The 25,933-nt window shown below is 39.7% G+C and overlaps 1 protein-coding gene across 1 annotated transcript in view; it reads left to right on the top strand.

Moving 5' to 3' along the window:
• Positions 1-25,308, top strand: part of LOC124153992 — a 193,161-nt gene extending 167,853 nt beyond the window's left edge. The window contains exon 7 of the mRNA XM_046527453.1: positions 22,056-25,308. Within this exon, the coding sequence (XP_046383409.1) occupies positions 22,056-22,286 (231 nt within the window). The 3' untranslated portion in view covers positions 22,287-25,308. The remainder of the gene's footprint in view (positions 1-22,055) is intronic.
• Positions 25,309-25,933: the final 625 nt, after the last annotated feature.

The raw sequence follows: 25,933 nt of genomic DNA, 5'->3' as shown, positions 1-25,933 counted from the left end.
TACTTTTGAAGCTTAATCAAATTAAATACACAACTTTTAATATAATTTACTTTTGGAACTCATCGATTATTTTGAAAGGGTTCCTATGCATGAAAGCCACCAGTGGTGGATGTTAAGGCACAATTTTGCCTGACTTTGTAGATGGATAGGTAGTCATTAATAATCTGAGACTTGAGTAATAAGTAAGAAGTGTAACTATTAGAGCTTAATCAAACTTAGTTTTTTCTCAACTTCAATGAACTAATAATGACAATGAAGGGTATAAAATGAGCTGAGACTTACCGCAGCATGCTTACATGGGGGAATACACAACCGTCGGGAGGTCGATTGAGCTCAAATTTTCCGATTCAGTAGATCATGGCTATCAATTCCATGTCGAAGCGAGACGACGCACTTCTCGTAATTTTTCGAGAAAAAAGCAATGAAAGATCGTAAAAAATGAAGGTACGTTATATGAGCTGTATTTACTGCCATATCCTCCAAGACGGCGCTGGCCCAGTGGTCACGGTGCTAAGTACCAAAGTTAACTAAATATTTTTTCCCTTCATAAAGCGGCAAAAATTTAATACTTAGGCACTGTTTAAGTGTGAAACACCACGTTTTGAAACTCAGCAGTTGAAAGAAGCGATCTTTGTATTGGTGGATGGTTTACGTAAGAAGCACCTGAAGAGGTTTACGATTTCTCATGGCGTTACAATGTAATTTTTGTGTTGGAGTTGCAAATAATAAAGAGTTAAATCTGGTTAGACAATTAGTAGATAAATTATTTAAGGAATCATAAAAATCAGAAGTGTGGAAGCCTGTAAACTAAACATGAAGTTTATAGATGGTTTAAAGATAAAGAAAGAAAACGTATTTGTTTAAAGTTATTTAAAACGTAAACGAAAAGTTTAAAGAAAACGTATTTGTCTTTAGAAGGGGCTTTGAAAGTAACGACGGCTTTATCTCAAGTATACGGGATCAAGGATCACGTTCAATCCTTCCGGTAAGGGCCTCGTTGGAATTCCTTCTTCCATTGATCTTATGAAGACCCAACACTTATTTTTAATGTAGGTACTTAAAATTAGTATACACTCAAAGCCGTATTCCTTCAACGGAATAAAAGTATGGAATTCCTTTAAAAAGTATGGAATGAGTATGACGAAAGACGGAATTTATACGCATTAATAGGAAAAGAGTAGATTTTTAATCCAGCTTTGAACTTGAATGAAGCAATTTGTGATGTAGGAAAAATATGCTGATTCCCTGATAGGCATTAACCCGAAATAATAAGAACTCGTACGTTACGGAAAAAAATGATTTTATAGTTTCCCCATTATATTTAATTCTTAACTTATTTTTGAGGAATTAATCGCAAATATTGCCTACATAAACCATCCGTCGATACAAATATCGCTTCTTTCAACTGCTAAGTTTCAAAACGTGGTGTTGCACACTTAAAAAGTGCCCAAGTATTAAATTATCGCCGTTTTATGAAGGGAAAAAATATTTAGTTAAATTTGGTACTTAGTTGTTAGGTAATGTTACCTTTTCCTCTTCGCTTTTGTGCTTGATTATAGTAACATATCCCACGATATTTTTATCTTGACTAATTTTTATGGAATTGTTAATTGCAAAAATTGAAATAATATTTTAACTTTCAATGACAACGAGATAAATTATACGCAGCCTTAAGTATCGATATTCCATTAACTTTAGTTAAACTAAATTTAAATATTCAATATTTGCAACGCAACACAAAAATAACACAGTAACGCCACAATAAATCGCAAACTACTCGAGGTTCTTCCTCCATAAACCATCCACCGCTGAAAAGATCGCTTCTGCCGTCTGCAATGTTTCAAAACGTTGCGCATCACTCTTGAACAGTATCCAATTCTTTAATTATCACCCTCCACCCCACTCCATGGCCCGGAAAAAAACTTGGCTCGTGTTCTAAACCTCGTAACCCTTTTCCAAGTCGAAAGGAGTAATTTTCCAAAAGGGTTTTACGCTTTCACCTCCCTCCCCATTCCTCCCGTCGTATAACGTATGTCCGAATGTCATCACCGACCCGGGACAGAATGGTAGGGGGGGTTGGCGTTTTAAAAGAGGGGAGGCAGTTCATATTTCACGCCATATTTTCGCCTCACACTGTGAACAGAGGCGGGGACGGGTCGCCTATCTCTGGGGGCCTGGGGACTTCAGGGGAACCACCTATTCCCGGCGACATCGGCGTGGAATATGTGGGCGACGGTCGCTTCATCACCCGGCCTCGGCGGATCGAATTCCTCAATAATCCACAGGCGGGACCAACACGTACGAACCCGGGCTGCCAGCGGCGAGGTAGGGACTGGATGGCTGTACACAGTTGTGACACCCAAGGTCACATCTCGCACTGTCCATTATTCCCTTCTGTTCGAGACGAGCAGTGCTGCGCGGTGCCGTCTGGGGCACATTTAAAATTTAATATCGTATGAAGAATGGAGCGTCAAAAATTTTATTCGGGTGTGAACTTAGCTTTTGTTCCATTGCGTCACCTGTTTGCCGCGACAATTCGTCGGTAACGTCTCAAAATCAGGCTGCAAACTCGAATGTAATATATAATAATGGACTTGATTTATGATTGGAAAATAATAGATCTGAATTTTTTTAGTTGTCGCTTGTTGTAAACAAGTAGTGGATTACGAGAAAAATATAATGAAACAATTTATGCGAGATTAATGTGTCATCAATTGTTGAAAGACAACTGATTATACTTTGATTCCTAAATTGCATGATTTTTTTGTTTCTTTTTTGAGTTCTCGAAAGGTCTTCTAAATTACAAAGCAATAAAAAAATTATGGCTTTCATTCTTGGAGATACCTTCCGAGTATTTTCGCTCGCAACAAATTTCAACAGAACATATAGTGCGTGTATTGGAATTTAACTTCGTATTGAAACAAGTAAAGAAGGATGCGAAAGAGATGAAATCCGTAGGTGTGAAAAGATTAGCTGATGAGAGAATTGAGTGGAGAGCTGCGTCACACCGATCTTAGGATTGTTGAACAGTGATTACGACTGTTTCGTATGATATATCAAATACTGAATTCAGGATTTTTTGAGCGAATCGGTTTTTCTCTTTATATTCATGTAATATAAATTAGATTTGTATTAAATTTTATACTCTCAGTTTAAGCTATTATAATGTGTTTTGTGACAAATTATATCTGAAATTGTACAAATATTCAATGAACATTTCGTGACATTTAAATGTTTTCATATTCAACTTGTCAATTGCAAAAAAGCTCCATAATTTTGGCTTTAAGAGGATGCATCACTCCTGCTCGACCTTTCGATTTTTTTCATTGCCCATTACGTTACTTTCTTGCTTAAAGCATATATAATGATCTTGAAATTTTCGGAATAACACCATTGAACTGAACCACCATTTGCTTCTAAAATTTTAAAACTTTACCATAGATTTTTCTCCAATTAATTACTATTTTAATTTGATACTCAGGTAACGTCGAAAAACGTCTTACCTATATGTTCTGAAAACTTCGGAGGTGAATAATGTAAGTTTGAAGCGAGTAATGTGACCACGAATACTACAATAGAGGATCCCCAAGTTGGTCTCTAAATGTGTTATCATCCACCGCGCATTTAAATGGGTTGATGAGTCTTACGGGGAAATGAGGTATAGTTAGAGATTTCCACCAAAATTTACGTTCATTTCATATTTATCAAAATTCAAAACTTTTCAATGCTATTCTTTGCAATTACAAGCATAATATTGCATAATATTGGAAAAAAGTGAATCGCATTGCACTCATCACCGCGCTGCGGATATATTTGAAACCCGATTAAAATGCAACCGAAGTGGCAACAGAAATCAACCTTCTGTGGGATGGAATCGGGACTCCTTCATACAGTCGCCTTGGATTGCATTTACCATGTCTTCGACTCGCCTCGGTTTATTTCTTTCATCAATTACGCAGTCACCTGAAGTTTTTAGTTTCATCATGAGCTACGTTTGATTACATCAATCATTAGGAGACGATTGGATCTATCCGAATGGGGGATGACTCTTCATTCCGTTGTTGATATCGTTGGAGGTGAATCGGCCGAATAATAATTTATCGAATTCGATGATTCCCACCCAACCACTCCGAAGACTCGAAAACCAACGTTTGCTTCTCAAATTTTAACCTTTGCGTTTCCTCACACGAATTTATTTTTTAATTTGAGATATAGGCAGACGTTGCAAAATATCTTACGTATATATTCTGAAAACTTTCAAGATGAATAACGTTAATCGTTGCTAATGGCTTCCGGGTGCAGTTGCGTGTTGCGCATTGTCTCGCAAGCTTTCGCGACCGTTACAGGGCGCATCATCAGGCGATATCATCAGGCGGCGACGTTGAGTTTGAAACGAGTGATTGGACGTGAAAATTGATAAAATACAAGCGGTCGAGTTTGAATGATGAGCTCTTCGATTGCATTTACTATGTCTTAGCATGAGATTCCGAAAAAAGGGGGTCAATTTTTTAATCAATTAGGTAAGCAAATGAAGTTTTACTTTCATCATGAGCTTCCTTAGATGATATCAATCATTAAAAGACGATCGGTTCAAACCTAACGGGGGACGAATCACTTCATTTCGCTCCGGTGTTGATATCCTGAAGAGGAATCACGCGAATGGTAATTTATCGAATTCGATGATTCCCGCACCACCACCCCAAAGGCTCGAAAACTAACATTTGCGTCTCAAATTTTAAAACGGTAACTATTCATTTTCTCTCTGATGAATTCATTTTTTTTATTCGAGACACAGGCAAACGTTCATAAAGGTCTTTTGTATATGTTCTGAAAATTTTCTCGATGAATAGCGAGTTTGAAACGAGTAACTACAAGCAAAATTAGACAAAACACAAGCGGTTGAGTTTGAGTGTTGCCTCCTCTTAGCTCGAATTTATTCTTCTATCTTCCCAAGAATTTCCGAAACGAATCGGTTTTTTTACCATCATCAATTACAGAATGAAATGAAAGGTTTTTACTTTTAACCATGATCTTCGCTCGATAATATCAATCATTAGAAGACGATTGGTTAAATCCGAACGGGGGATGACTCAGTTCATTCCCCTCGGTGTTGATATCGTGAAGGGGGGAGTGGGCCGAATGATAATTTATCGAATTCGATGATTCCCGCACAACCGCTTCGAAGGCTGGAGAACAAACCCTAACTGCTGGCCCGGGGACTCCTCAATTTAATGGGACATAGGGGTTGGGGGGGGGGGGGGGCGCAAGGCGGGGGAGTGGGGAATCGCAAGTGCGTCGCTCTTAAAGTAGCGGACGTTTTGAAGAATGGGCTCCGGAGTGCTCTCGGGTTTAGAGTTCGCATTTTTTTTAAACTCCCCCCCCTCTCTCCCCCACTCCCGCATCCCATTCTTCTTTTTTTTATTTCCCTTCACGAAACGTCGCTTGGGTCCCTACGCCCTCGCTTTGATTTTTTTTCGTTCTTCGTGAGTCCTATGGTGTGAGAGGAGAAGGGATTTAACGAAGGGTTTGCATATCGAGAATGGAATATTAGTGCCCCGAAAACGTGTCCACTTATCTTTCGGAACTCTTCGTGTGCACCCTATGGGCGAATAGTGCGGTGCACCCTCCGCGCGTTTTTGCCCCCGGGGACCCTAGGTGGTGGGACGAATTCCCAAAACTCAGTGGCCAAAATTAGAAACGCGGTTATTTCTAATTACTACTGATTTGGCTAAATGGCTGTCATTGACGATTTTTGATGAGTTGAATACAAATTTGAGGCTGTTTAGTTTTTTTTTAGCTTGCACGGTTTTTTAGTTTAGTGTATCCTTAATACTTTCAAATGCCTACAATTTATTAAAAATGTACGATAAGGCCAATTTTTATTGTATTTATTTCATTTTATTTTCCACTTACAGCATTATTGCCAATTTACAGTGGCCTAAATGGAATTGCTTAATCTTTCTTTATTTAATACTGAAAGTCAGGATATTTCTAATTATTTGGTTTTTCTTGTCATCCCATGGTGATGTCTAAAATAGTGGAAACAGATATTTTATAACGTCAAAAAGATAAATTACAACGTAATTTTTCACATTTTACAGGCATTTTAAAAGTGTTGTAAAGTTTTGAGCATTAACAAGAGTAATTCAATCTATTTATCACCATGAAATTCCCTGAAGTGAACTCGTCAACAATTATTTTAGACATATCATTTTAAATAAGCATTTTGTGTCCACCAGATTCGAGGTCAGAGTAAATTTAAAACTGAAAACAGCGTAAAACTGAAATAGTTTATAATTTTTACGCTAAATCATATCTACTTTCGATATTTTATTTCGCTGGCTTCGGTGGCGGCGGGGTATAGCCTTCGCCTGCCAAACCAAAAGTCGCGGGTTCGAGTTCTGCCTGGGTAAGTTACCCTTATCCAGGTCATGGATCTTTGTTCCCTTTTGATTGTTAAATGTTGTCGAAAACCCCGATATAAAGGCCTAATAGTGCTGTTTTCGGAGGTGTGGAAATGAATGAAAATTAAATAAATAAAAAATGATTAGCATACACTAATGGTAGTTGTAAACAGATCTATGCAGCATTCTCAGAGCTGGGATCACTTAGCACTATATATGCCGTTACCTATTACTTAGCCGTTCCGTGATTGCACTACTACTGTCAGTCACTGAAACGGGTCTACCGGGTAGTACACCCCATGGTAAGATCCCTGGGTTAAATCGGTGGAGCACTGGGTGTGATGAACCAGTCTCTCCATTTCGCCCCCTTCTCAAAACAAATGCTCCTGGAGGCTTGCGTCACCGGACCCCCCCATTCCACCAAGGATTTATACTATTGTCGGTGGGGTGTGGGAGGGTGCTGCGCTTACGAAGGTTTGTTCTCGGTGGGTGTTTGCGATCGAGTGTGGGCTGGAGTGGGGTTTCCGAGGGGTGTGGAGTTTAGTCTGCCCATCCAACATTCAGGACCCCGTCATCTGTTTTCTCATTTCTTCGGCACCTGCAACTCTTCCGGTTCACTAACGAGCCCCTCTGGTCTGGTGCGTGGAATATCTCGTTCAATAATAGCAAAATTATCCCATCTCGTTCAATTATAGCAATATCATCCCATGATGGTGATTTTTAAAATAAGACCAATCCCGTGATATAACTGTGACGGTTATGAAAATTTCTGTATGTTAAATTATGTTGAGAAGGACAGCCTAGAACAATGGGACGCAATTACTAACATAGCAGTGTCCTGGAATTTAATTTAAAGATATGTGGTAAGAATTGTTGGCTAAGACAGAGTGTTATGTGGACCCGGAGAAATTATTGTACATCTATTAATGTTGGAAAGTAGTGTTTTACCATAATATCTAATGATTTCCCTGCGAATATAGCCAAAACAGATCATTTGGGATTCTATCCGGGTATCTCTCTCAATAGGGTAGTTTCCTTCATCAAAGAAAACAAAAGGTAATAATTGCGATTCGTTACCCACCATTAGTGTATTCATAATATACAAATTATTTCGTTTTAGAAATGACGGTTTAGACGAATGGCAATGGTCCATTTTTATCCTCATTTGAAAAGGGCCAGATTGGCGCCCATGCGATGCCACTCCACGTGACGTCACAGGGACCTAGTTTCTATAGGAGAAGATAGGAGTTATACATCGTCTGAGGTTACCAATGCATGCATGAGGCGCATAGTTCAGGGAAACATGTCTTAATAATCACTTATTAAAACTGGCTAAGGTCGGAAAGTTTTCCTCGTTTGATAAGGTATTAATAATCCTTATTTAAGCCAAGCGCTACCAGCCAGCAGGGTACTCAGCTGCCCGCTAGCAGCCTGCGACGTATCAGCGCTAAGCCTCGCCTCAAGGTCACCTCACCGGGCGGGAGGGGGAACCAGAAATACGACGTACGGAGAGATTTCCCGGCATTCATACTTACGCGTCGCGTATCGCGAAAAATAGATATTGTCATTTAAAAATCTAAAAGCGTGAAATACGTACTCCAGGAGTAATAATCTTTCGATTTAGGCAATAAAAAAATAATAGGAAACCACCCTATTGGTACCGACGCGACGTTTCAAAACCCGGGTAGCGTTCCATCATCATCCCTGTCTGATACTGGAACTTAGCCGTGATGATGGAACACGACTCGGGTTCCGAAACGTCGGCCCCAATGGAGGGAGATAACCCGAATGGAAGCCCGAATAACCTTTGCCTAGTGATGTACATCTCGCGAAATAACTCTAAGGGCTGCGGATAATTCTCTACGTGAAATTACGCTAGGATGGACGACCTATAGCAATGTGACGCAATTATAAACTTAGCAGCACCCTCGAATTTAATTGATAGCGAGTGGTAATAGTATCATGCCCTGAAAATAATCCATGTTTAATTTAACATTATCAACCAGCATCGCTAGACAGTTTTTATTGAGAAATATACGTCTCGACGGTATTTTTCTCAAAAAAAGTATCAGCTTTAAATTTATGATTTTTTATATCACTTTGGGATACGCTTTGAGGCAAAACGAATGAAACATGTACCCTCAGTTTTTTTTTCTTGAGATACTATACTTGAGCTCATAATTGGGGTTTAATCTGTCGTTTATCATGTTTTAATGTATTCTCCTAGGTCAAAATAGAAAATTCCTTATTTCCTCCGGAATTTTCCTCATATCACCGCTTCTGTTCCTGTTGTCTAAGAATGTAACCATTTGATGAATCCCTAACGTCACGAACCCAACCTACATCTATTTCCCATATGGTTGATTATGGACTAGTAATGATGCCTCTACATAAAAAACAATTTTCTAATAGAACCCTTTCGTTCCAAACTCAGGCGCGTCACGCCATCCTTACATATTCCTTCCGTTTGATTGCGTGATAAGATGTCATCTGTGTGCTCATCGGCGGGTATTGTCAATGCACTTAGTCAGCTTATTCATTCCTCCATTACTCCGATTATTGGTCATAAATATAGTAGTTTCGGTCACAATTTTGGGGCCATGTTAAGTGCTCTCATAAATACGGATATATTCTTACACTAAAGGGAATAATAAATACACATAAATGTCTCTTTTGCAATGAGGCCGATCTGTTTCACCTTAAGAGGATTCATAGCTCCCTCACGACCGGACGTATTTTTTATTTTTTTTGCGACGAATAACTCGTTTAAAATTAAATTATCACATAAATTCAACTTTCTCAGGAGAGATTTCATGCGGTATATATTTGTACATAATGATGATTTTATACCAATCGAAACACGTTTAGTCCTCGTTTAATAAATTGCGGACAATACGACATCTTCGTTTATCATTATCATCAAATGATAACCCTAAATTTTCATGGCAAGCAGATTTGATCGAAATGAATATTTTTATGTTTCTCAAATGCATCTAATAAAATTTTAAAAAAATACATCTGAGAGAATAATGAGGCAAAATTTTCAAATGTAATATGTAGGCAAATGTTGACTAGGATCTACTGTGTATACCATGATAGTAAATATACGATAGCGTAAATTTCAAATGAGTAATATACCGCGTAAAGAGATTGATCGAGCGGGATTGATTTTCCCCTTAAAGGAACTTAAAACGTTTGCTTAAAGTCTTCTTAACACTTATTTTCCTTAAATGCGAATCTCCTTCGCAGGACACCAATTCTAATTTGGAGAAATGGATTTTTGTGGAGGTAACAGTTCGCTAAGCACAATGGAGTCATGAGAAAAGAGTAAGGATGGAAAATTGAAAGGAAACCATGTTTCCACGCTTACATCCTCTCAATAAAAAGCAGCCAAGGATTAAGGCTTATCGCCCCTTATTCGATGGACTAAGTTTTGTTCTAGGAAGTTCCCTCCATGCACTATTGGAGTAAAAATGCAACTCTTCTCTGAAAAATCTTCATCACCGCGGGAATTAGAACTCGAGCCCTTGTAACGGAAAGCCAACACACTTACTACCACACCTAATTGACCGCCATTAATCTCACGGAAGGAAATAAATATTTTGGTATAATTATCGAAACTGTGTCATTGGAAGTTGGCAAATATATAAAAATATATTTTTACATGTGACTTCTGTTGTCTACCCCAGTTCACAATCAGCTTCCATTTCTCCTTGCCGAGTGTTTCTCTAGATAGTACCTAATGCTATCTCTATATTGCCAATTTTTTTGGATCCTTCTGTTTAGTTTCTTAATACACAAATATGTATTTTTATGCCATCTGTAGTAATCAATTTTATTTTTCGGTGAAGTTATGTTAAACCATCAGTTGCTCCAAAAGGTCTGCCTTTTAGGCCTCACTAAAATAAAGATAAACCTCGGTAGTTCGGATGAAAACAAATACTCCCTCACTCACGCATGCTGAATTCGCTGAGCGGCTTAGAAACACCGAATTTTTCCCAGTAACGATGACTCTGGGGTCGGTGAAACGATTTTTTCAATCCAATAACTGTGGTATTGGCTACGTATAAATGCTATATTTTGTCTTTTGGTATAATTTTTTTGTCAGTATTACTGTTTATGGAATATCGCTGGCGTGAACTGAACTCATTATCGTTAATTATAAACTAAGGTATCGTATTGTCCACAATTTATTAACCGAGCACTACACGTGTTTCGATTGCAATACAATCATCCTCAGGTACTAATAGAAACTGTGATTGTATAACAATCGAAACACGTGTATTACTCAGTTAATAAATTGTGGACAGTACGATATGTTCGTTTATCATTATCATTAGTTATGTTCCACGACATCTCTCCTAAGAAAATTGACTTATTTTGAGTTCTGAAAAATATCGTTAATTCGCGCAAATTCAATGTCTGATAAATCCCTAATGAATATGACCAAACCTAACGTCTATTTCCCAATTGATTAATTCTGAACAAGTAATGATTCCTCAGCATACTGAACAGTTTTTCTAATCGAAACCCTTCTATTCCAAACTCGAGCGGATAGCGCGTGAAAGGGACCGCGCCACATGTAGTAGTCGATTTGAGAAGCGTATTCGGATTGCGAGAAAGAGACAGTGAGAGAGGGCGCACATACTCATTCATAACGTATTACTTTTGTGAACGCATAGTGGCAGGGGATGGTGACGTAAAGGATGGGAAAGGGTTGTGTTGGGGTGAGGGGGAAATAAGCGCGTGGACCAAGAGGAGGGGAGGGGGAGAGAGAGATTTGAGGCATCAAGTGCTTGAGCCGAAGTGTGAGGTGGACGATAGCGGAGGCAGCATATGCGCCGCTGTATTTATCACTGTCGACAAAAGATGCGACCTCAGGGGGACAGATTTCAAAGAGTTGTCCCCCCCCCCTCACCCCCCGTATGAAAAGTCCTGTATTGTATGCATTAACCCCTTGGCTCCCTCCCTTCCCTTTCGCTTTTTTAAGCAATATTAAGTCCGAAAGAGAAATGGGTTGCATTCGTGTGTCCATTGGTGCATCGAAATATCCCATAAAATAAGTCAATTACTAAGTAACCGCGTGCGGATAATTTTTATAATCTTTTTCGAACCGGTGTCAATGCTAGCGATACCTAGAAAGTTCATTACAATTGTTGTTCAATGGTTTTTTCCGGCGAGACAAGATTTTTGATGCTCGTTTTGTATTTTTATTATACAATACCAAATAGATTGCAATAATGGGGTGCACAGAGCACCCTAGCAGAAAAACCAAGAAAATTAATAATATTTTGCTTCTGAAAATTTTGCCTATCAACCCATGAATAGCATATTTTCAAGGAAAGGACACAACATAATCTAAAAGCATTGTAACTTTTTTCTATTGGATATTTATCCGGAGCCAATACAATATTTCAACAAAACATTCCATTATTTTATGAACCGTCTAAAAGAAAATTTTGTTTTGCTTCTCAAGACATTTTTTCAATGCGGACTTAACTGAAAAATGCGACCTACATTATTTAAATTTTTATGTCTAGTTTTACGCCTCCATGAATTGCATGCGAATGCGAATTTGGACGATTTCATTATTGTCCGTCGGTTTTAAATTATGAAATAAGGCTTGAAAACCTTTCTAAACCTTGGGAAATCGTAAGCAGCGTCTTCAACCCTTAGCATCGTTTAAAAAGTGTAAATATGAATTAATCCCTAAAATTATGGAGTTCTTTTCGTAGGTAATCATTGACATAATATTGAGTTGAATTTAGGGATTTTCATCATGACTTGTAAAGTGAAATCATTTTGACGACAGCAGGCTGAGAGCCATGGAAAGAGTATAATTGTAAATTGCCAAACTTTACCCTCTCTCCGTAACTGGATGAGAACACATTATTGACTCTGATTGCTGTCGGAAACAATAAACATTAACTCGATTTCATGGGAAAAGGAGTCTCACGATTTTACAGAGAATGCCGCGTCTATCGCCCCAGCTAGTACTGCGAACACGCCTTAGGGTAAATATTTACCTGTATCAGATCTCAAGTTGGCAGCGCTGTGATAAAATGAAGAGGCCAACATTGAAGCCTTCAACTACAGCATCATTATCATTAAAAATTTCGTATTTATTTTATCTGGAGCATATAATACCAATATTTCTCTCATGTAATGTACCTCAGTGGAGGAGGATAATCTTGGGCCGGAGATATTAGATTCGGAAATAGAGAGAGCACTTCGTGATATGAAGGCTAGGAAAGCAGTAGGCGTGGACAATATACCGTGTGAGCTTCTGAAGAATCTAGGGAAGGAAGGTAAGAAAAGGTTTTTCGAACTAGTGCGCAGGATCTATGAGGAGGGATGTTGGCCGGAGGATTTCGTGAAGACGGTTTTAGTTCCGCTTCCGAAAAAGAAGAAAGCTGTGGATTGCGGAGATTATAGGACTATCAGCCTAATATTGCATGCGGCGAAAGTGGTGCTGAGGATATTGAACAGACGAATGGAGGCGAGGGCAAAGGAGTATTTGGGAGAAGATCAGCTTGGTTTCAGAAGAGGGAAGCCAACTCGTGATGCAATAGCAATAATGAGGTCCCTCGTGGAGAGGAACCTAGAATATGACCAGGACGTGTATGCGTGTTTCGTGGATTTTGAAAAAGCGTTTGATAGGGTGAACTGGGTAAAGTTAATGGATATTCTCAAGAGAATAGGGGTAGATTGGAGGGATAGACGACTGATTCGTAATCTGTATATAGCCCAGACTGCGCAAGTGAGGATAGCGGACGGAGAATCTGGGTAGGCATGCATTGGGCGAGGTTTGAGGCAAGGCCGCTGCTCTTTAACGTGTACGCTGAAGAGATGGTAAGGGAAGCGTGGGATGAGTTAGAAGCTGGAATAAAAGTGGGAGGAATGATGCTCAAATCAGTGAGATTCGCGGATGATCAGGCGTTGATTAGCCAGTCAGCTAGGGGGCTTCAGGCTCTAGTGGATGCGTTATACGAGCGTTACGAGGAGTATGGGATGAGGATTAATCATAAGAAAACTAAGGTTATGCGGTTTTGTAAATCATCACGAGCGAGGAATGTGAGACTCAAGATAAAGGTAGGTGGTGAAAAACTTGAGCAGGTTGAGCAATTCAACTATTTAGGCAGTACGTTAGAGGAAAACGGATACAGTAGTAAGGACATAAGGAAGAGAATCGCATTAGCGAAGGAGGCGTTCATGAACAGGAAGGAGCTTCTGAGAGGATCGTTGTGTAAGAGTTTAAAGAAAAGGTTAGTGAAGAGTTTGATCTGGAGTGTAGCTCTCTACGGTGCGGAAACGTGTCTTGGAGGTCGAACCTTCATATATAAGATGCAGGGGGTTTTTTGAGCTATTATTATTCTGGAAAAAAGGTGCGTTTTTTATATCGTCTATAACGGTAATAATGTAATATTGGAATGACTGCCGTTGGATATTCCAAAAGAAAAAAAGTTTAGTCACTATGCTCTAGCAATATCTTGTATGATATGCGGCGAAATGTGGTGGAAGTTCTTTCTCTTTCTAGTGGTGATGGGGGTTCTTTTTCTTTCTCATTCAAGCACTATAACTTGAATTAGTCATTGTAATATTTCCACTGGATTTTATTTTAAAATGACACGTTTACGGGCATCACATTGTTGCAAACGACTTAATAATTTCGTTTATCACAACGAAACGCGTCGTTTTAAAATAAAATCCAGTGGAAATATTGCATTGCCTAATTCAAGTAATAAAATAAGAAATGTTTTTAGTTATAATGCTCCACAAAAGTTGGTCGTTCCTGGTGATACTTTTTGGAATTGCTGAACATTTTGAATTAATAAAATTAAACTTTGCTTTTCCTCAGAATTTTTATTGAAACACTACCATGGTTTCGACGATTAACGAAAATATTGCACGGTTAAGTGGAAATATTGCAGTGTCTAATTCAAGTAATAAAAAAAGAAAAAAGTTTAGTTACAATTCTCTAAAAAAGTTAGCGGTTTTTCTTGATACTTTGTGAAATTTGCCGAACATTTTGAATGAATAAAATTAAACTTTGTTTTCCCTCGGAATTTTTATTAAAACATTACTATGGTTTCGACGGCTAACATCACCTTTTGCTGTAAAGGCCGCTATACACGGTGAATGATCATACGAATGATCATGCTGAATGATCACGTGATCATTCACAAGATCATGCGAGCAAAATAGAACATGTTCTGATTTTCACTGAATGATCAAGCGCATGAGGGTTCATTCGCGAATTGTTCCGTCATACACGGTGAATGATCATGCGCATGATCATGCTGAACGATCATGCGAATGATATGATTCGCCGTGTATAGCGGCCTTAACATCATCAAAAATACAATGCTTTAGCTGTATGTTGCGTCGCTGTCCTTGAAAATATACTATGCATACTAGACACATCCAATGGCCTAGTGGGTAGGGTCCGAATGAAATCGCCGACGCCGCCAGAGAGGTTGGAGGGGCGCAGGTGCTCCCCCCCCCCCTTCGGCAGGAGAATCAAATCACCGCGTCGCTCACTAATCTCAAGAGACGACATCGGGTGGACAAGGCCACACTGCCCGCCGCGCGAAACGAGGGACCGACCGACAGACAGGCCACCCTCGAACGTCAAGGCTTCGAGTTGAGATGGGTTTAAGCACGCGTTGGCACATAAACACGGGGTTCACATCAGCTGGGTGGAAGGGGTTCGGTTGTATTGGTGGGGGGGGGAGGGAGGGTGTATATACGGGCGATATAAGGACTTAAAGAGGATCAGGGGACGAATTTGCATTGAGTACGGCCGGGATGGGGGTAGGGGGAATATAGCCCTTAGTTTAAAGGCTTGCGAAAGGTGGGGGAGTCATCGAAGTGTTTTTTTGTGAGCTTCTGGTTGTGGAGGGGGGAAGGCTTGAGAAGGCACACGTGGGCACTTGTTATGCACAGTCCTCAATCGCGGTGGTGGAGGGGATATAATCGTCGAAATCAAAGAATGACACATTTTATTCTTCTGAAGTAGTGTTGTTCCGCAGGGAAGTGCATAATTTAGTTGAAAATCATAGTTTTTATCGTGCATATGACTTGTAAATTGTTTGGTAAACAGTTACTTTACACTCTAAAGTTACTCATACTTCCGTCGCGTATTATTCTTTTTTATTTTTATATAAACCACCGAAAACAGCACTTTATTGGCCCTCTATATTGTTTTTTTTCATCAAGTCAACAATTAATCGTTAACTAACATCCACTCCCTCGATAGGAGATACCTACCCACACAGGACTCGAATCCGCGACCTCTATGCGAAATCCACTATGCATGTACACTAATAAAGAATATATAGGATTGATATTCTTGTGGGTTACTAATCCATGGATTCGATAAAGTTAGGTTGACTCTCGGATTCCGACATTCATATGCACCGTCGAGACAAAATAAAAACTTGCTCAATTTCAGCCTTTGCTGATGACACAATGCTACGTCGTTTTGACTCTATATTTTAGAGGAAAACCTCGAACAGATCATCTAATGATACCAAATTTAAAAACTCAATTGAGTCATAAATTTAAAACATCCAAAGGTCAAAGCGGTTTTTCTCTAATGTAACGTGGTTGCTGTTAAAACCTAGTGATAGACTGCGGAAATAAGGTTAGAAAATTTAGGACTTTGAAAGCACTTTGAATTTTACACCTGCCTCAATCCTGACGTATTTTTCGATGTTTCTGACCTAAAGTTAAGTTTCATTCTCGCGGATGAATCCTGTGATATCGCTCTGATCGTCCCACCTGATTACAAATACCAGTCAACTTCACTGTCTTGACATCAGCACGGAGGGTTGAACCTAATTCCATGCCCGAAGTATCGGCAACTGTAACTGGACTAAGCTCGTGAGAAATCCGAATGGTTTTCCGTGACACAGTACACCGGGAGAGTACTAGATCATACCTCAAAACCTTGGTAGTTGGAGGTGAATGAAACGGGTGGAATTGCTTCCGGTTTACCTACTTCCAGAAAATGGATTGTAACTGCTGAGGGTTGCATAAATCTCACCAATATTTCAAAAGCGGCATGTTACCTGAAGACGTGCTATAGAATGATTTTTTTTCCGTTCTGACCATTTAAGGATTGTTTTTATCAATTGAAAAATTTATTAGTAGGTTGTGTTCAAGTTTAATATGTTAAATAAACAAAACTTTTCAATAAATAAATAAAAAATTTCAAACCCTTACAAGCGCTGATTGTCAGATTTAGGCTGGAGTATTCCATTAATTTATGCCTTCATCCCGCCAGATGTCTCCCGCACACATTATGACACCAATGAATTACAAAATACACACTATAAGCAAGACATAGTAGCTTGAATTTAAGGATAAAAAACATAATTGTAGAATTAAAATGGAATTGAAACCTACATTAATCGGAAGAATACTGAAATTAATAATAGAATTATACATTTGCATTCATTTTCCTTCTGTAAATGAAACAAAATATGGGCTTACAAGACTACTAAGTTAATTCCTACATTTCTACATTATCGTTGTCTTCAACTTTATCGTCTAAGTAAAGCACGAACAATTTAAGAGCAATTGAAAATTTTTGAAGATTCATGCAAAAGTGTCGAGAACTGTGCTCTCTGGTAGTACAATCGATGGAAGAAAAATTGAGGACCTTCTTATTGATGACTATTCAAGAAACCTGATTTACAGTTATGAAAAGGGGTTATGATTTTTCCCGAGCATTCATCAAAAATATTAAAATTTGCTGAGTCATACCGGTGCGTGTCAGCCGAATAATTGTAAATGCTCTCTACTCCATTCTCATATTTCCCATATGCCTCGGCATCACCGATTTGCCTCAGCATATTTTAACAATTTTGATTTATGTTTTTGGGAAAAATCGTTAATCCTTTAAAGGTGAATTGCACCCAGTATGCTGAGGGAACCAGGGAAATTTTCAAGAAATTGGCATTTGGAGGCGCATAAAAAATGCTGGAAAGATTATCCGTTTATCTATTGCCAAAATTGGACACTTATGTTATACCATGCCCCCTGGCCGGTGGATTGGAAGTGATGAGAGAATTTGAGATTTCTTTCCATTGCGTAATGTTTGCGTCAGTCGTATTCGTCCCTTCTACCGTTGCTCTCTCTCCACACCAGTGGCGGCGCATTCTGAATCGCTTTTCTTTTTTTTTATTCTCGCCAGGAGGGTCCTCGAGATGCCGGGACCCCAGCAGCCAGCCACCCTGGTGAACCCCTCGCGCCCTCTGCCTCACTCCCTTCTTTATTTTCCCCGTTTAATTCTCTCGTCCCCACCCTCCAGGGGGCTGCGCGGGGAGGGGGGGGATGAGGGAGGCTAATGCATTTTGAATGAAGGATTCCGGGCGTCTGTCGTTTCCCTTCTTCTCTGTCCCTAGCCCCTTTCCCTTTTTCCACGCTCACTTCGCGAATTTTATCCTCCGTCTCCCTCCCAGTACATCCTCTCTCTTTGCATCTTTCCTCTTCACCATCCCCGATGACTCCACTTCTGTCGCCAGCGGTGGAGAATCTCACGTATAGGTCTCTTTAATCCTTTTGGAATCGGTTCCTTTCCTACCTACACCACCCTATCTCTCCCACAGCTCCCTCCATCTTGAAAGGTGGCAGATTTAGCTTCAAAAAGGTGAAATTTATTGTCCGGATGTATTTATCCACCACTAAATAAATGAGGTATAGAGACAAGTTTTATTTCCACCACTAAGTTTCTATAATAGTTTGAAATAAAAATATATAAACTATTAAGATATAGATAAACTTCATCAGCGGAGTTTGAGGACCTATAGTCCCTTCTAATAATAATTAAAGATGAAACATCACAAACATTCGGTACATCTTTACTCTCCTCCATACCCAGTGATTCCACTTCTGTCGCCATCGGTGGAAAATCTCACGCGTAGGTCTATCTCCTTTCGGATTCGGTTCCCCTCATGCCTTCACTACCCTCTCTATTGTGAAATGAGAGAGATTAGCGTCCGAAAGGGAATGATGGAGAAATTTATAGTCCTGAGGGGTTCTTCCGCTATAATATAAATGAGGTAAAGATACGAGTTTCATTTCCACGAATAAGTTTTAGTAGCAGCTTGGAAAAAAATTGTTTAACCTATTAAGCTGTAGATGAACTTCAACTGCGGAGTTTTGAGACGAACAGTCCCTTCTAATCACTGACGATGAGACATCACAAACACCTGTGCCCTGAGCGGTGGAAAAATCCGCTTTTGTGGAATCTAAGGTTGTGACCTCAATGACATCAGACAAGCTCTTTGTGAATTTTGTCAAAAATTTTGTGAATAAATATTTTTGACAAAATCTATGAATTTAATGGATTCGTAATATTGTATTTCAACTCGGAGGGACATCGGAATTATGATTTTCAGGATTATTATTATTCACAAGGAGACTTATCGCAAGTCTTTCAGTCGGATTGTGCCAAGGATAATGCATTTTTGATTTTTTTATTGTCTAAGTTCGAGCTGTCCCCCGAAGTTAACTGAGGATGGAGCTGCACACGAGTTAAGTGTTGCTATGGCATGAAAACCGCTTTGATTCGGCAACCACGGGCAACTACAGGTATTATCATTTTGCTCGTTGTATTAATGTGGTAAAGAATATTTATGAAATGTGCGAATATTGAAGACATTAATTATGTCCGCAAAAAAAAGTAAAATCAAAAATTTCCAGAACCATTATTAACCGGAAAATAATCAAATGTGTCTGCAAAGATGTTTAAGACAGAAATATGGAACCGCCTTAAATAATACATTTTTAGCTTTTTCCATATTCGATGAAAATAATCGCAACATCTTTTTTAATTACTATTTTTTGCACGAAAATCATGTGACATACTCCATATGTTAATTTTCTTGTCAACGAGACTTTGTGGCCTTTGTGGCGGCGGGTTAAAGTCATTGCGTGCCACACAAAAAGTCGCGGGTTCGAGTTCCAACTGAGAAGGTTGCTCCTATCCATGGCATGGATGTTCGAGTACGTTTGAGTGTTAAGTTAAAAATCCCGATGTATAAGGCCAACAATTCTGTTTTCGGTGGTTCAAAAATAAATGAATAATAAAATTAGCGCAATTCTCAATCTCCAATAGTACTAGATAGATGGCATTATTGATTGTTTGATCACTCAAGGCGGGTCTTGCTATCAACTAATACGTATATAGCATTGAACACTCTACCGGCAATCGAGAGGTTTCTGGTTGGTTTTCCAATCAGGCTGCATTTTTACACTCAGATTTCTGGCTTTTTTTTCCATCTATCACGGTATTATTGTTCTCTTTTATGTGTCCCTTGTCCCTTCGATGAAATTATCATCACGTACTCTTATCTAATGTTATTAATTTATTAACGTAAGCGAATTTTATTGCTTTTCTCCTCTTCTTCCACTTCCATGCTCCTCCCGATAGCGGTGTTGCAATCCTTGCGTGAGTAACTCCTTTCGGAATCCAACTCCCCTCAATACCTTCCACTCTCCCCTCCTTCATTCGCGGGTCTTTGTTCGGTCGAGGATATTCCCCCCGAAAGCGCCCCCTGGGATTCACTCTTGTACTCGTATTTATTCGCCTCCCCCCTTCCCCTATTTCCCTGCCTCCCCCCCTCCTCCTCCTTCACCCCCTCACTCTGCGCGTCCCCTGGGGCGGAGTTCCGAGTTGGAATGTCTCGGATTCCCGCACCATCCTCATTAACCCTCAGCAGCAACCCCTGAACAATCATCGTGTCTCGCCCAGGTTAACCCCTAACCTCCTCCCCCACCCTACCGACGCTTAGCTCCACGAACACAAGTGGCAGTCAGTCTTTTTTTTCAATTTATTTTAATTCATTTTATCGGCGAAAACAAGCTTTTCATCTTTCAGTATTTGCTCGGACTCTTTTCCCTCTCCCTCTATTCTCTTCTCGTCGCTTTCGTGTTCATTTTTTTCGTTTTTTATTCCTTACAAGGGCCCTCCCAGATTTATGTAGTCGAGAGCAAGGTAAGCAGTGAGATTTCCACTTGTCGGCGGCGCAGACTCCTTAAAAAGATCCGAGGTTTTCAAAAGCGATGCTAAGCGAAGTGTTTTCTCCTAGCCACGTGTCGTCGAGTTTTTCCCGAGTGGATTTGACGCCGCCGACTCCCTCCCGCCAAGTGCGAGCCATGAAGACGTGGCGACCCACAACGCCCCCGTCGAATAGGAGCTCTTCTCCTTACCTAGCGCAACCGCGCATGCGTCGCTACGTCATCGCTTTTCCATCTACGTGGCGGGTTGGGGTATGATAAATCTTCGGGATGGTTAATTCATCTTATTTTACAATCCCTGCATACTGCACTACTAATAAGCTATATTGAATTAAATACTTGCAATTTTCCACGGTTATAAAATTTATTACGACCTAGGTTTCAATGTAACTACATCATCTTCAAGGTCTAGTAACATTGAAACCTCGGTTTCGACGGAAACGACCTAGGTTTCAATGTAACTACGTCATCTTCAAGGTCTAGTAACATTGAAACCTCGGTCGTAATATATTTCATAATCGTGGAAAATTGCAAGTATTTATTTAAATACGGAAAGAATCCACTCCGCCGCGCTTTGATCTTCGGATTTTATTATTAGCTAACTGATATGAATATTATATGGAGACATTTTGCAGATAATATGTATTCAAGGTTGGGTTTTGAGTCTCCTACGAGTCTTCGGATTAAAATCTCGAGTACAGACTGTGCATTTAGTATACCATCGTAAGGTACTATGACCTGGCATGCTTGAGTTTATATTTTACCATAGTGATACCGAATGTGTACTGAATTCTAAAATGAAATCTTAAGTCCTCTCACTCCTATTCCACCCCTATGTTCTTTTTACGCACCTCAACGGAATCCTTTATTAGGCTTTATTATTGATCTCAGAATGTACCCCGCAATACACTGGGGGTTGCTTGCTATCCGCTTTTAATAAATGCTGTTCATATGAGTATATTGGGTATTTTGAATCAGCGGTACTATTTACTAACACAAAAAAACAAAAAGGTGATATGTAAACCCTGTTTCACCGCAAATAGTTAAATCATCACCTGATTTAACGTCACCTTTGCTCAGAATAATAATCGCCCGATTATTATTCTGAGAAAAGTCTTAATTGCTTTAGGCTTTTGAGTTTTAATCATTAATTGACTAATGTGTGTGTTTCACGGCCTACAAACAATATTTCTGACGCTAACATATTCGATGAATTATCGATAATATTTGAATCAAAAGTAAATGAATATGATGGAAAGAAAATATAATTATTTTACAGCAAATTACTGCCTGCCTTTTATGACGCTCACTCATAGCCAACAAAAATAAATGAGCGTAATTCAATGACTTCATATGTAAACTGAAAAGTATAATGTCAAATTGTCAGCTGTCAATTTAAAATATTTCTTGATTTGCAAATTATCGGTAGTTAATGGTCTATTGCTTTTTTCTATGTATCGTCAGGAATTATCAAGAATTATCGAGAGGGCATTGATCAATTGATGAATGCCCACCCGATAATTCTTGATATTCCGTATAATAATAGTTCGTGATTATCCTGATTATTCGGGATGTGATACCAGGGAAAGTACAAGATTCATTCGTCGCCTTGCTTCTTTCCAGGTTTCGTCGTCTTCCCGCCGGCTGAACCCCAGCGACATCCCGGGTACCTCCACATCGTCCCTGTGCCACCCGTTCCCGACGGAAGAGGTGACCGACATGTCCTCCTCGTTGCGACAGAGGCACGCCTACGCTTCCACGTCGGGGTTGGCGGGGGCAGTGGCTTCGGGTCCCGTCCCCGGCACCTCCAGCCAGATGACGGACCCCTCCACCGCGTTCTGCATCAATCCTTGACTGTGGGCCGCCGCCGATGGCTCCAATCCCCGCCATTAATGGCGCGCGGGTCCGGAAGCATCCGCGGTTTGAACCCCTGGAACCCCCCTGGTAAATCTCGACGGGCCCTTTTACTCGAGGCGCGGACATCGCTCGCTCCGTCCGCTTCTCAAAGAGAAAAGAGGGGCTCTTCCGGATAGCGGCTGTGATTCATCGGGCGGAGGAAGTGGCCTAGCGGGGTGATGTGAAGATTGAAAGTCGACTGCTGTGAGCTACTGCGCCGAGAGCAGATCTCGTGTCGACTTTGGAAGCAAAGGAGGAAGTGATTGTGTGCGGGCAAGGCTTTGAGGAGTAGTTAGTTGAAACGCATCAGATGAAAGCATTCTGTCGCTGATCAAAACGAGTCAGTTTTTACATTCGGTGTTTTTGCGGATTAATGCAACGGTTTTAGTCCTTGTACATGGTTGGAATGCAGTTCCTGACTGTATACGGTGTTTGTCAAAGTATTTTGAAGGTTTTTCTCGTTGAACCATGTTGCAGTGCAGTCTTTGGATAGTTTAGGGGTATTTAGGACAAAGTATTCATCGGTTTCGGTCCATGGACTACTTAAGATGCGTTCTCTGGAGATCAATCAGCGTTTTGTCGGAGATTAATGATGCTGTTAGTCGTGGGACAACGTATTAACACCGTCTTTGCAGAGGATGTGGTGTAGGAATTTAACGGTGTTAGCCATTGAACGACATAAGATAGGAGTCCTTGGATATTGTAGTTCTGGCAAAGTCTTGTGGTGAGCTGATTTGTTGAATGGTTCAATTTTGACTGGAATCCTCAGCCTAGTGGAAGAGACTGAAAGGAAGAACAAAGGAGAAGTGAAAATTTCTCACCCTAAAGGCAGCGAATATGTAAGGTTTACAGACATTCACCCACTTTCTAAAAAAATCAAAAGATTCTAGCATCGGAATAAAAACCCCTTCGGGAATGCTATGAATGCTCGCGAGATCTACATGTATTACTTTCTCCTATATTCTTGGACTGAAGCTTGAAGGAAGGGTTAAGGTTTACTAAAAAAAAGAATCAATCACCTTCGTCTCTAGGCTCTTAAGATTGAGTGTAAACGACTTTGTCACGCGAGGAAGCGACAACAGTCAACAATGGGCATTTGCGTCCTCGCATGGTCTTGGAGGAAGTGCTTCCTGTTGGAACAGAAAATTTTTGCGCTGCAGATGAATGTGTTGCCTTTAGTTGGTATCAGTGCGGAACTGGTGGGACACCGGAAACCCTTACTTGTTCCTGGACTCCAAAGAATAGGAAGTGTCCTTCTGTTGATTGAAGAGAACAATAGTGATATAGTTATCTGGGAAAGGAATTCTGCCGTGCTCCAAGGTTAGAAGCCCTGGGAATGAAACCTCCTATCGCGGGGGTCGTTTTCCTAGTGACAATTGCAGTGAATAACAAGTTGATTTACTTGGTTTATTTTGTACTTTCTCCGGATACTTTGGTGTTATTACGTGATGTCTGTGGTCCAACGTCCATAAATAATCAAACGAATGGAAAGTGATTTTGGTCTCCCCTCGTGTAAAACTAATTGATCACTCTAGACGTTTACGCAATTGGTTTGAATTGATACCATATCATATCAGTTATTGACCATATCAGTTGTAAATTTTAATTTTAAGTCAAGACACGTGTTTTTTCCTTGGTATCCGATCCAATTTCTTGCCAACCTCAGACGCACAAGTATCTTTTCATGATTCATTCTGCATTATCATAACAATTGTATCACATGATAGAGCTTGAAATAGTTCAGGGTTAGTCTGTTTGGACATCTTCGTCCAGTTTTATACACATTTTTGGAGTGGGCTGAGCTCACTATTCTAGACACAGTCCGTCGTCCTTACAGCAGTGATGCCAAGTGCAACTACTGTTCTTACCTTTTTTATCGCTAATGTCTTTGAGTTAGTCTATCTATACTGGATATCTTTTTGATCATTACCGGCTGATAATTTCTACGCCCCACGTATGTAGTTTGCTTTACGGTTTAAAAAAATGCCCAGAACGCAGTGAACTTCAGGCCACTAAACATATTTTAATTCGTCGTGACAATTGATTATCTTTTCTATGTTTCGTTAAACATACCAATCGTCCTCCCTGACCTTGGATCATTGAATGTCCAAAATAATTGTTTGAGCATCTCAGTTTAATATTTTTTTTATTTTCCTATGATTAATCATTGATTGATTGAGCATTGTCAACGCCATACGTTTGTTTAATCCAATTCTTATCCAAACCTAGTGCGTTAATGTTCGTTGTGAATGTTCAGGGTTCGAAGTAATTTACAATTTCCTCCTCTTTTTTTAAAGTTACTTATCACACTTCTCCTATTAGATTTAGCACCCAACGTTATTGGGAGTTTATAATGATACTGGAGGCAATTTTGAACTTATTTTTTCAGTAATTTAGCGTCTTTTCCCGTTAATTTACGAAAAACTTATGGTTAGATACGTTCATCGATTTCCGAATAGCATCTTGAGTAATTAGCGTGCTTTAGAAAGCGATTTAAATCTCAAATCGATCATATTCTGGGAGATATTTAACTTTTGGGTCCGTTTAATGGTGAACTTTTTCCCCGTACAGTGACTTCTTCGTCCAACATCCTATTCCCATTAATGCGTATAGCCTAGAAAACATGTTCCGTGTGTGAACGTGATCAAACCATCTGAACATTGAGTGAAGAATCATGCATTAATGGTTATATAGTACGTTAAAAAAAAGAGCTGTGACAATGTGCGAATAATTGTGTTGATGGTGCTTGTGTATTGTGTGTCCATGAAACAAAAGAAAGACTACATGCTGGAGAAAAGGGTAACAATTTGTTTCCGTGAAAACCATTGCTAACCTCAAAAAGTAATAGAATTAAAGATGACTGGTTTGTGAAAGTTATCTTCAGTGAATGTGTATTTATTAATTATTATTGTCCTTTGGTTTCCATGAAATCATCTGTATGATATTAACACGAAGGGTAAATGTAACAAGTTCATTGTAATGACTCTCCTATTTTCAAATCTTAATCTTATCCTTGTAGTCCCTATTAATTTACTTTGCTTTAGCTGTAGGAACAACCTCATCTGATGTTAAAAATTATTTTCAGTTTTGTTCGAGTTCCAGAGCTTTGATGGCAACAATGGATATGATGGCAGGATTGAATCACTTTTGGTCATTTATTAATAGTGCAGCATTCCTGGCGGAGTGTTGGATTCTAAAATAATGCCCTGCATTGGAGCCTTAGACCAGTTTTCATAAGCGGACGCGACGTCCAATAATATCATGCGATATGCTTCAAATGTTTCTCTGGAAGCAGCGGTAAATTTTCTCGTCCCCAGGTTGTGCAATAAATAGAATATGGCATGGAAATTTGTTCCTCAACTGGATGTGTACTGCTGAAATTCCAACCGTGGCACTGTACAGTGGACAGGGTATTTTAGGAAGAATCTGCAATAGTCTGTGGGGTAGTTGGTGAAACAATTTTAAGCATATTTGGTCCACACACATTGGGTCTCTACTCCTTAGTTACTGAGCTATGGCAACACAAACATTTTAGATGCACTTTACAGTACCCATAAAAACTGTTTTTCTTGGGCATCGAGCCTTTCCGATATTCCATCTAATAA

The sequence above is a fragment of the Ischnura elegans genome, chromosome 2 (assembly GCF_921293095.1).
Source record: "Ischnura elegans chromosome 2, ioIscEleg1.1, whole genome shotgun sequence".
Lineage (NCBI taxonomy): Eukaryota > Metazoa > Arthropoda > Insecta > Odonata > Coenagrionidae > Ischnura > Ischnura elegans.
The sequence above is the reverse complement of the archived record's forward strand: the minus strand, read 5'-3'. Positions and strand labels throughout refer to the sequence as shown.